The sequence below is a fragment of the Taeniopygia guttata genome, chromosome 1A (assembly GCF_048771995.1).
Source record: "Taeniopygia guttata chromosome 1A, bTaeGut7.mat, whole genome shotgun sequence".
NCBI lineage: Eukaryota > Metazoa > Chordata > Aves > Passeriformes > Estrildidae > Taeniopygia > Taeniopygia guttata.
The window spans coordinates 61,204,534-61,217,074 of NC_133025.1; the positions used below are offsets into that span (position 1 = coordinate 61,204,534).

At 41.3% G+C, this 12,541-nt stretch overlaps 1 protein-coding gene across 5 annotated transcripts in view; it reads left to right on the forward strand.

Moving 5' to 3' along the window:
• The window catches only part of PHF21B (PHD finger protein 21B), a 122,227-nt gene that overhangs the window by 66,640 nt on the left and 43,046 nt on the right, over positions 1 to 12,541 (forward strand). Inside the window, exon 1 of one of the 5 annotated variants that reach the window (XM_072923667.1) lies at positions 10,313 to 12,455. The exons of the other annotated variants lie outside the window; for them this stretch is intronic. Coding sequence (XP_072779768.1) covers positions 12,453 to 12,455 — 3 coding nt within the window. The 5' untranslated portion in view covers positions 10,313 to 12,452. Of the gene's footprint in view, positions 1 to 10,312; positions 12,456 to 12,541 lie in introns of those variants that run through there. 5 annotated transcript variants of the gene reach the window in all.

The window sequence follows — 12,541 nt, forward strand, 5'->3', positions numbered from 1 at the left end:
ATATTCAAATGAAATTTTTCCAGTTTTACAAGCATTTCATATTTATCACAACTTAGACTGAAACAAGCAGTAATCTGTATTTCCTTGGCTCTTTTGGTTGCATACACACGAATAGACAGAATTGTGAGGTTGTTAGGAAAAATGTTAACATGCAAAGGCCCAAAACTGACTCAGTGTTAATGCTTGTAGGGAGAGCAAGTGAGTAAGGGATGGATGGTAGTTTGAGTAGTGAAATTTTTTTGTTTGTTTACAGAATTTCTGCTTTTTTGCTTCTCCGCTAATTCGCTCCTTTGAAACAAGACAAAAAGCAATTAGTTGCTATTGAAGTTAGTCAAGAAAGTCATAATAAGTCATAATACCAAGGATTGTCTGTCTTTTGGAATCAAGAAGTTTTATTTGCTTAGGTGTTTTCTGTTGCTGAACTGTCTGAGAACAAAGCTGTACTAATACCACTAGAATATTACTTATTAGAAAATTAAGTGAAAATATGAAATCAGAGTGTTTCTGTAAGAAGTTTTTTATTCAGTAACCCACACATTCATGTCTGAGGGCAAACATTAAAGATACTTCATCAATACTGTGATCTAGCAGGAATAGCAAAAGCTCCTGGGGTCACAAAAGAGAATCCCCACCCAGTGCTGCTGATGTCACAGCAAACCTCTGGTTGTCTGCAGCAGAGCTAGGATTTCCCTCCTGGACTAACTCCAGTTATGCAATGGATTTTTAGCACTGTAACCAAGTACAGCATTATCAGACAGTCTGTGAGCTTGCATTTCTCACAGCACATGAAGCAAAAATAAAACCACAGGGCTGAACTCTTAGTCTGAGAGCTTTTTGTGGCTGTAAGGGTAAGGTGCTTTGCAAGGAAATACTCTGTAGAGCAGGAGAGGAGATGCTCAGCTCTCCCACATGCTGTCCCAATTCTCTTTGGCATCTGCAGCAGCATACCATGGGGCATGGAATCAGTGCAAGGAACATCAGTGGAAAACTGTTTACAACAAACCACAGAAATAGGGTTTTATAGAATTTTTTCATAAGCAACTTTTCCTTGCATAAAACACATACCTGTCCTCTTTCACTTGAGCAATCTTAAACTGCCAGATAGGTATGTTTCAGTTTTGAAAGCTCTTTTCTCTTCAAAACTTCTATGACACACAACAGCATAAAGAACAAGGAGAATATTGCCTATGCTTCCTTGGGATGATTATTAGGATAATGGAGAATGAAAGGTAAAAACAAAAATTAAGAAAGCTCAAATAATTTCTACAAAGTTACAATTACTAGAGTAATGCTGACATTAGAATCATAGAACCACAGATTCAGTAAGGTTGGAAAAGACCTCAAAGATCACTAACTCCAACCTTTGACCAAAAAGAAGTCATTTCTATATATTAAAATCTTAAGCAAATATCTCTGGTAAAGCATATGCTTGTGATTTCATATAAACACAGAAACTATAGTTCCCAGAGCAAACATATATTTCCACTAAGCCTTTCCGGTCTTAAAATGTGTGATGGGTTTAAAGGTAAGATGGGATATATTTTCTTAGAAATCACTTAAGTTTTATGCTACAAGGCTTCTACTTTAGGCCCAGTAGTAAGGTTTTCAGCCTTGATTCTGGAAAGAACTAAGCATGTCTGTAACTTTATACACATACACACTTCCATAGACATATTGTATTTTAAACAAACAAAGTTGACACCAAAACTCATATGGGCTTTAACCAGCAGCTTCCCAAAGGCTGTACATAACATGTAATTGCATTGGAGTCAGTGTATAAATTTAAACATGGGCAGAACTGTTTGCAGAATTAAGTGCCTTTGATGTCAACTCTAGTTGACAAGATTTTTTATTAATTAAAGGTATCAAAAGAGGCTTGAACCAGCATATTTTTTCCACATATACCTAGCTTGCCTAAATGGCATTAATTATAAAAGCTCCCAAGATTACTCAAAGTGCAACAACTTTATAAAAGCTTTTTTTTTTTTCTTTTCAAAAGTGAGCATTTTATGCACACACTATTATTTACCATATGCATCTTCACAGTACCTACAGAAATCTCAAACACAAATCTTGTCAGAGATCCTATAGCAAGCTCATAATCAAAATATTCCTATTACAGATGATGGAATAGCCACTCTAGCAATATAAAGAAAAACAGAGAACTGCAAGTTAAAATGATGCTATGGTGAAAAGTTAGCTTGGATTATGACGATAATGATAATAATAAGCATAATTAGTATAATTCTCACCACTGCAAAAAATAGTGGAATTTTGTGAGGAAAAGAAAACGTTCAAGGGAAAGCAGCAAACTGAGTTGAAAGTCAGTCGCGGTGGAAGAACACAGGAGGTCGCCAAGCACCGGCGTTATCCCGGTGTCAACCCGGCGTTATCCCGGTACCATCCCGGCGTTGTCCCGGTGTCAGCCCGGCGTTGTCCCGGTGTCAACCCGGCGTTGTCCCGGTGTCAACCCGGCGTTGTCCCGGTGCCGGTGCCAGCCCCGCGTTGTCCCGGTGTCAACCCGGTGTTGTCCCGGTGTCAACCCGGCGTTGTCCCGGTGTCAGCCCGGCGTTGTCCCGGGCTCGGGGGGCTCGCCGGCCGCCGGAGCTCGGCTCCAGCACCCAGGTACGGCCGGGGGACGCGAGGGAGGGAGGGAAGGGTGGGGATTTAGAGGGAAGGAGGCAGGGAGGGATGGGGCCGGCACGGAGGGATGGGGATGGGGCCGGCAGGGAGGGATGGGGCCGGCACGGAGGGATGGGGCCGGCAGGGAGCGATGGGGCCGGGCGGAGCGGAGGCGCTGCGCGGACGGGGCAGAGCGGGTGAACGCTACACGCGGGCTGTGAGCGGGCTCCGGGTCGGGGAAGGTGCCGACGGGCAGGGGCAGACCTGTGCCTCCATCCCAGTGTGGTCGGGGTGCAGGAGCAAGGAGATGTGTCCCTCTGTCGGGTGCCGAGCGCCGGGAGCCTCATGATGCTCGCCCCACCTTCTGTCACCGCGTCTCTGATTCAAAAGCAGTTCTTGAGCCTCACAAAGTTTACGCAGAGAAATGTTGGAGGGGTGGTGGAGCTCCCGGCGGTGCTGGCGTTCCGAGTCCCCGCAGTGAGGTGCTGGGAGCTGGCAGGCTGCTGCCTCCAGGACCAGGTGCATAATCATGTTTAATGTTTATGTTCACGGTAATTAAAATACTAAATAAATGGACTTAGTGAAAGGAGATCAGAAGGGGAAGGGGTGCTGTTTATTTGCTGCACACCATGTTTTGTGCAGTCCATTAAGAGAAGATTTGACTCTAGTCATGCTGTGTGTCAGGAGAGGGAGGTGATGCTGATGAAGTTGAAATGTGAAGAAGGTGACAAAGCCTTTCTAAAACTTTGTAGAAGAGAGTGCAATGTGTAAGTGCTCACACAGAAAATGTGGATTTCTTTTCTGCTTTCTGCACATAGGGGCATAGGTTTGGATTTGTTTTTTTGTTTTATTTTAATTCGCCTTCGCAGGCTCAGGATATGAATCTCTAATAATCAGGAAAGGAGAACCTGGTATGGATAAAGGCAACAGGCAAACTATACCTGAAGAGTTTTGTAAGCCAAAGTTATGTTGGAATGCATGAGGCTTTTTAATACCCAGGAAGCCCCTTCCTAAACACATAGGGCATGACCATCACCTACTTCATCCACTAACAAATGCAAAGCACATACAACCACTTTGGAAACCAAATTGTCCTGTGTCAGGTTTTCTGGAGAAACAGTGTTCTGTTTAGCTGTTACACCAAAAAGTATCTGTCTGGGGAATTGGACTTTGAATATCCATTTTGTATCTCATGCTGGGTAATTTCCTTTTTAGAAAGTATTGTTTATGCTTTACTGAAAATGTGATGGTATCCTAGTGGATATCTCCTAGAATCCTGGAAAATAACTATATAAATGATAATAATATGAAAGATAAAAGCTTCAATATTACAGCAGTGTATTATTTTGTGAAGGACTATCTTTTACTGTCACTGTCAGAAGCCATTGGGAGAAAATAATCAAAGCAGTGAGGGAAGAAGCTTGAAATATAATTTAATGTGTTTAGATAAATAGTGAAGCAACAGTCCTAGGTGCTGGAGAGCATTGTGAGTTAGAACATTTGGCTGAAAACTTTTCACTTCCTCAAATGTTGTTGGAGGAAGATTTTCTAACCTGCTGTGGTGTTGAATGTTCCATGCTCCTTCCCATTTATCCATTCAAAAGGGCAGATGGGTCCCAGTCCCACCTTCCACATCCCCAAGCGAGCTGGGCTCAGTGGTGTATTGCAGCTTGCTGGAGCCAAGCACTGATGCTCTCAAGCCTGAAACAGTATTTGTTCTGGCATTGCAACTTTTCCTTGCAAAGACCATCTTCATTTCAAGCAGAGGCTTGCTGCTGTTGGAAGAGCATGGGAATGTTGACCAGCATTTGGGGTTTGCCTTGGTTTTGCTAGAGAAAAAGGTCTAGTGTTTTTACTTAGAGATGTCTTCACATAGCAAGTTTTCAACAACTGTAGTTTTCTGACTTAGTTACCTCTGATTATGTTTGTGATTTATGAAGGAAGAAGATGAGGAATGGCAAGTTTCTAAACCAGAGGACTGTCATAGTTTTATCTGTTTGAGACTAGCCAACAAGCATGGATAGAAACAATAAGAAATATTGAATTGCAAAAATTAAAAAATGCAAGCTGACCATTAGTCCTAAACTGTCATCAAGCTTAGTGCCAGATTGCATGTTAATTATCACCCCTCTACCCAAATTAAACTTGTTTTGCAAAATTTATTTTTCTGGGAAAATAAATTAAAAAAATCTATTCTGGCTTCATGCTTGATTGTTCCTGGAGTGTTATCTTGAATCAATGTAGCAACACCTTAGCTACAAGCATTGTAGCATTGGATGGAAATTTCACTGCTGACATTTATTAATAAGCATTTACTATATCTTCTTTTTGGGCTCTTTCGTAGTGTTGCTACTGCTCAGTAAAGTTGTTTGGGTTTCTTTTCAACAGGAATGTATGCAGTCTGTAAGATGGAGGATAACAGATCTCTGCAAACTGGGCAAAGCTGAGAGTTGTAACTGAGATTACTGCTGTAGTGTAGCATATGCATCTTCTGCATCCGCAGTGGGGGAAAGGGCAAGGGCATGAAATTTAATGTTACAAGTGCCTGAACAGTGCTTGAAAGTATTTAGAGGATCAGGATGTGTGTATGGTCGTGTCATGTGGTATCTAGCAAGAAGAATTAAATGCTAAATGAAACTCAGCAGAAAAACATAGGGCATCTATCTAAATACAGAAATTTCCAATACAGATAGGATTAAATGTAAGGTTGTTACCAAAGTTTCATTTGGGCAGGAGCAAGTCATCACTTTCATTTTAGGCTGTTGTCTACCCAGCAGATTTTTAAAGTGATTTTGAAATGTTGTTGACTTTATGGAAGCCATATCTGCTTGGGAAAAAAGTATCTAAGTAAATTAATGCATAACAGATGCTAAAAGATTGTTTAGATACATATCACGTGGTTTATTAGAAGCAGGATATATTGTGAGATGAAAAAGGATTGAAATGTGTAAGCATTGGAAATGGTGAGCTGCAGGAATCAGTGGTGGGTCTATACTATTCCCTGGCAGCCTTTCAGTGTCAATCCCACGTGTGAAGCCATGACTGATGGAGCTACACTGATGCAAGTGTACAGACAGGGACTTCATGAGTGGAGCTCTCACTCCCACTTCAAGAAATGAAGTTAGAGCTTCATTTGGATAATCTGGAGCAAGTTAATGTTGGCTAAAGCAGAATTTTGCTGGCATAAGCTGAATTTTTCTGGCATATGATGTATACATGATAGGTGTGCTTTGCCTTCATAGAATTGCTAGTGCTGTTGTGTAGAGAAAATGCCCTAGAGCTACTGGGTAGTCAATGGTATGCCTGTACCTACAACATACTTTGGCATAAAGAGATTTTGATATAAGCCTCTCAAATTTTATTTTTATTGTAATGATATTTATGGGGAATTTACACTTTCCTATCCTCACCACCATTTCCTGACTGAAAGCAAGATCTAAATTGCTTTGCTGAAGGACGAAGTCCCATCATCTGCTGTGTGGAACAATGTACCTTTTAAAAAAAATGCCCCTCTGCTGCCTCCTCATTCTCTTCTAACTAGCAAAACTGTGGCCCAGCAGTCATCCCGGGGTCTAGTTTGCGGAAATCAGAAAGCATTTTGGCTGCTGGAAAGACAGCTGGATCAGGCAGTATTGGGAGCACAAGCAGAGAAGGGGAACACTGCCCTCAGACCCCTTGTCTGCCTTTCAAGGTCTGTAGTGAAAGACAAAAGTGCTCAGGGGACAAGCCAGCACTGGGCTATGGAGCAGCAGGACACACACACAGTGTGTCTGGAACTCACTGGGATCTCTGTCTATAGTGCTATAAATTCTTGACAAGATAGTAAACTGTTGTCCACAAATACTTCATTAACTCCACAGCTGCTTGTGTTCCTGTTTAGTCTGAGCAGACAACACAGGTATCCATTTATTTTTTCAGGAAATTTGGATTTTATACGTGTAGGAGGATGCTCATTTATACCTGTTAGTTATCTGTGTATTCAATTTACCAGAAAAAAAAATGCATCCTGGAACTTTAGGAACATACTTTTACCTACAATGGTCATTTTTCAGAATAATGTATTTGTAGAATGATTTATTACCTTTCTCTTCACCATCCTACTTTATATGCTTCACTATGCTCTTCTTCACTACTTCCTCCATAACTGTAAATCTGCTTGTGCATACCACTAAGTCTTCTTTAGTTTTTATTTATTATTTGTGTTGAAGCAGTACTTACAGGTTTTATTTATAGAGGTATTTAACTGTATTGGTTATGTGGCTATATATAGCTTTTTTTTTCTAGAATCCATGTTAGTACAGTACCTGAAAACATGCCAATAGTTAATTTATCCTCACAATAATATGGAATTAGTACGACTAAGGCATTATTATTCCATGCCTTATACTTCTTCCTTATCCATGCACTAAAATGCAGGTGGAAATGATAACTAGTGAGCACAAGTAAGGACTAAAGAAAGATCCAGAGGCTCCACACAGATCTAAGGGAGGAGAAATATAAAGACATTTTTCTATGGATTATGAGAGCCCTGGTCATGTTGGCCATGTCTGGACACCAGCATCTCGCTGGCATCAGAGATATGCCAGGTTGTCTGTGATTGCCAAAATCGTTGTGTTTCTGGAGTCCATGGCTCCTGCTCTTACTGTGTGTTACAACTGGTGTTCAGTTGGATTTTTTTTCAGATCTGTGTTGGTCAGTGATGGCTGATGAATTTCAAGATATTGAAGAGATTAGCTGAGGGCTTACTTCAGCTTTGTTTTATTGGTCACTGTATTGGTGTCTGGATGTCTGTCCTGGAGGAACAGAGCAAAGACTGCTCCATTGACTTTCCATAAATTGTTCTGCTTTTTATGGTTTCCTCAAATGTGAAACAAAGGCTGGGTTTCCTGCTGGGGCCTTATTAGATCACTGAGCTTTCTGCTTTTGCTGGTCTATGAGAGCAACTTGGCATGGTAACAGTGTTCTGTTCAAAATAACAACAGAGGAGAAAACTCCACAGAAAGCCAGTGATGTGGAGATTTTGAACAGGTAAGTACTCACCATGCTGTCAAGGGCACCAGAGCTGGTGTAAACAGAAGTATGATCCTAGTAGAGTGTACCTTCAGGATATATGTGAAAATGGAGGAGAGGTGACCTAACCAAATTCAATTATGTCCTGGTTTAGGGGAAATCTGGAAGAAAACCTCTAAAGGAGTTCCTCTAAAGTAGATTCAAGCGGCCCCTCATTTCCTTGGAGAAAAGTGGGAAAAAACCTGTTTATTTAACAGTCAAACCATTCACCAACACAAAAAAAAAAAAAAAAAAAAAAAAAAAAAAAAGAACACTATTAAACAATAAACTCTTGCCAACCAGAAGAGGTGACAAGCTCAGAAAGTCCCCTTGGGGGCTGTAGCTCAGCTCACCCAGTCTCTGATCAGTCCCTGCAGTGCTGGAAATGCCACGGCCCAGGCCTGGCCCCGTGGGCCACAGGTGCGAGCTGCCGGTGCTCTGCTGGTGTTCAGTCCAGAGCAGGTTTGAACAGGTCCAAGAAAAAGAAAAACCACAGCCCAGGGAGCTTCTCTGCCTCAGCTAGCTAAAAACTGACTAAAAGCAAAGGAGAACTCTGTCCTGCTGTGTCTGTGCTGCAGAAAACACAGTCCAGGAGCAGAATGTGCAGGAGTGAGTGCAGTCCCTAAAAACAAACTGTGGCTTCTTCTCTCCCCCTTTGCCCTCAGAACCAGTCTGAAAGGTGTGAAACCTATTTCTGGGCTAAACAGACATTGGGGATACAAGCATCATAAAGTCACCCCAGAACATAATAATAATAAAGAAAAACACTCAGAGAGTAGGAACTCCAAGGATTTACCACTCCACTCACCATCCAGTGATCAATTCTTGCCACTGGGGCTTAAGTTTTAACTCTACCATTAGAATGTTGTAAAGAACATGGTAATTTTAGGAAGTGGGTTATCTGTGACAGATTCTGCTTGTATCTGCACCCTCTTAGTTGAAGGTTTACTAAGAGAGCTTCATTAATTTACTCCATATTTAAATATAGGTATCTAACAGCAAGATTTGGCCTTACTACTCTGATATATACAGCAGAAAAGCACTTTAAAAATTGTATTTCTTGCTAAATAGCATAAAATTGCATCCTTTCAGGTTAATGAAACCATTTCTCAATGTTGGTTGCTGTTGATGGGATATTCAAATGTCAGATTCACAATAAGCACTTATGCTTCCTGATGATAAATGGCTTCCTTTTAAACATCCCAGATATATGTATGCATCAATGCATCTAAATCATGTGGATTTCTTCTCTGCTCAATCTGCATTCCCATTTGGTCTACATTAGGGTTCAGGCACCCAAAGACTAAAAACTCTCAGGAACTGAATAAAACCTCATTAGGGCCTATATGGTATTTCGTACACAGCCAAAAATTTCCAGTGAAGGCAGCAGAATATTCAGCAGGAAAGGGTAAGTAAAAGTGGATTTACAATGACTGTCAGATCTTTGTTGTAAAAAAAATCTAAGAGTAACTTTTCCAAATTTGTTTCTGTGGGAACTGGCAAACAACCACCGTGCTGGAAGAAAATTAATGACCAGGGAATGTAGTGTTGCACTACAACTGGGTTCTTGTTTGGGGATGCAAGTGATGGTTTATTAAAGAACAAGACACAACTGCAAACACAGCCCAGGGACAAGAACCCAGATGGGCTGAGGGTACAGGATTACATGTGGGATAAGAGGGGGTGGTTCCCAGGATCAGGGTCCAATGGGAGTAGGACAAAATGGTGCAAGGTGTGGTTAAAAATGGAGAGAGCCTTTGGAGATTGGCTGGGTGGAGCAATGAGATAAATCAGGGCCAATAGGGATTCCCCAATAGGGGAATGGAGAACAGTCTAGGAGATATACAAAAATGGAAATAGGGGCCGAACATGGGGGCAGGGCCAATGGGAGAACAGAACTCACAGGGAATTAACATACAAATGCAGAGACTTGTGGGAAAGAGGCTTTTCTCACCCTAAACTTGGGGTGCATTACTTATTGTAACCCCTCCAAAGTCAAGGAATGATTTTAGTCACCGGCCCTTGGGCCTCCACAAGGAAATAATTGTGAGTCCCAGTTTCTGGAGACTAGGCCATGGTCATTGTCTACAGCATTTGTGTCACTGAACATCCCATCTGCAGGTCTATGTGCAGTGGGGTGTAGGAATGGACATGCTGCCTATGTAATTTTGGAATGGATTTTTTTCCTGTGAGTGTCTGAGAAGTGTCTCTATTGAGGAACACAAGCAGAAAGAGATTAACTGGAAACCACTTTAGTTTTGTCCGTGGTTCCTGGTCCTGCAGAAGAATGACGGAACTGCCAGCACCTTTGTATGTTCTTATAATCAGAAGTACTTCTTTGTCCTGTCTATAGAGAACCAAACAGAGGAGACCAGGTTAAAGGAGGGAAATGCAATTGCTCCAATATAATGCCTTTTCTTGGGAGCAATTTTAACTGTTAGGAAGATAAAAATGTAGAAGCGTGGGCAGCAGAAGAGGGGGTTTTTATGCCCTTCTGCCCTGCTCAGGTGACATCCCACCTGCAGAGCTGCCTCCAGCCTTGGGGTCCCAGCACAGCAAGCACAGGGAGCTGCTGGAGCCAGGCCAGAGCAGGGACACCAAGGGGATCAGAGGGATGGAGCAGCTCTGCTGTGATGAAACCCAGGTAGAATTCAGATTGCTCAGCCTGGAGAAGAGAAGGGAGTTAATTGCAGTGAGCTAAGAACCCAATAAGGAAGGTGAAGACAGAATTTGGACAAGGGTCTGGGGTGACAGGACAAGGGAGAATGGCTTTAATCTGACAGAGGGCGGGGTTAGATGAGATACTGGGAAGAAATTTTTCCCTGTAAGGGTGGGTGAGGCACTGGCTCAGGTTGTCCAGAGGAGCTCTGGCTGCTGTATCCTTGGGAGTGTCCAAGGCCAGGTTGAATGGGGCTGAGAGCAACATGGTCCTGTGGAAGGTGTCCCTGGCCATGGCAGAGGGTAGGATGGGATAAGCTTTAAAGGTCTTTTCCAAACCAAGCCTTTCTGGAATTCTGTGATTCTGTCCCCTTGTGGAAGTTTCTGTGATATTTTCATACATCCTTATATATTATCCATACAAACAAAATTCTGAGTACCTTATTCTAAGGCTGAGAGTTTTTAGCACATGATTGTTTTGACATTAATCAGAGTAGCTCCCATGAAGAGCTTTGATTCACTTCAGAAATGCAAATAATGCTCTAAAAATTATAATACACTGTAGCTATTTCATTGTAATTGGAAGCTATCTGTGCTTCACAGAAATTATCAGTCAAGCATTCCTGAAAAATGTCAGAATTTTCACATTAGATCTATTTAAAATGGGGGAACAAGAATGTGAGGGGATGGATAGAAAATTTGAGGGCTGTGTGATTCAAACTTGAAGTGCAGTTTGTAATAGTGAAAGATGACCAGCTTTGGGGCTGGAGAAATCATCTCCTGGGTCTTTTTCTAAATTATGGGACAAATAAACAGGTCTACTTACTCTACATGTGATGTTACTTTAATAAAAGGCACCACTTTAGGAAATGAAAACTTTGGAATATTGCTAAACATCTTAGTTCCATTTATTGTTTAAAGGTGGGGTTTTCTCATTATGTTCAGAGTTTGTGGGATAGCTGAATAATTTGCAGAAATCTGATACCAGACTGCAAACTCTGTATTTATCCTCTTTCAATGTTCACATTGCAAATACAGGCATGATAGGTTCTCCTGTTGGTGTTCTAACTGTATCACGATTTGGCAATTGGTCTGCTACTAATCTCACAATGTGCATTTGTGTCTATATTGAAATTGATTGGAAAAATGTATCAGAAAATACTGATCTTCAACTATTTTATGTATTTATGTGGAGGGGTTGGTGAGGGAGATGGGCGAGAGAGTAGGTGCTGTGAACACAGAGTGCTGATGGATAGTCAAGTAGTAAATGGAAATATCTTAGAAGTAATTCCTGACAGTAATAAAGGCAGCAATTTTATTTCATCTGTGGATAATAAACTTGTTTCGCATTGCAATATAAGTGGTGTTTATGTTATATTAATATTTATTAGTACTTATTGATGCTAGGGTTTAGTTGTTCTCTTTTCCTCACATCACAGCCATTTCATAAAAATTCAAGTTTAATTGCTACACAATAAGTAATTAAAAGTGTTTGTGTGTGTGTGTGTGAGAGAAGAAAATCATCTGTGTGTGGAGATAGTCCTATAGGGAAGGACAGACCCTCCCTGACCAGGAATCTAGAGAGTTGTGCTCCAAGTGATGGCATTCTGTTTGCACTAGTTAAAAGATTTGGCTCTTTGAATGCATATTTCAACCCACAAGCACGGATTTGCTGTTCATATAAGAGTGGTTTGCATGAGCTTCCTGCCTTTTAATGGGGTGTTTTCATATCCCTTGCTTCGACTGTAGGCAGTGCCTCTTCAGGAATGAGATCGTGCACTGTGTTAAATGGCATTTTTGTGTGACATGTGAAGGATTGCCAACTTGGTGGATAATGTGAGTCAGAAAGTGCCTGATCCAAATTTAACCAAATTTGTTCATCTCTAAATTTAGAGAATAGCTGAATGGCAAGGCAGATATATTTAAATTTCCATCCGTGACAAGGACAGAGTGTTGGCGGATGCCTGTTAAAAGCTGTAGCGTGTGTTTTTGATACTCATATATGTGTGTATGGGTGGGAAAAGTCTAGTTACTTTTACTTATCATAAGCCTGTTTCTTCTTTGACTGCTTTTAAATCACTCTTGAGCTTGATGTTTCTTCCGTGCAGATAATTCTTGTGCAGATGGTATGCTGTGGTCTTGAGTCATGTTTTTGCCCTCTTGAGTAGAAAGACTTGCATTGGAATTGGATTTTTATCATTATGAAAACTGA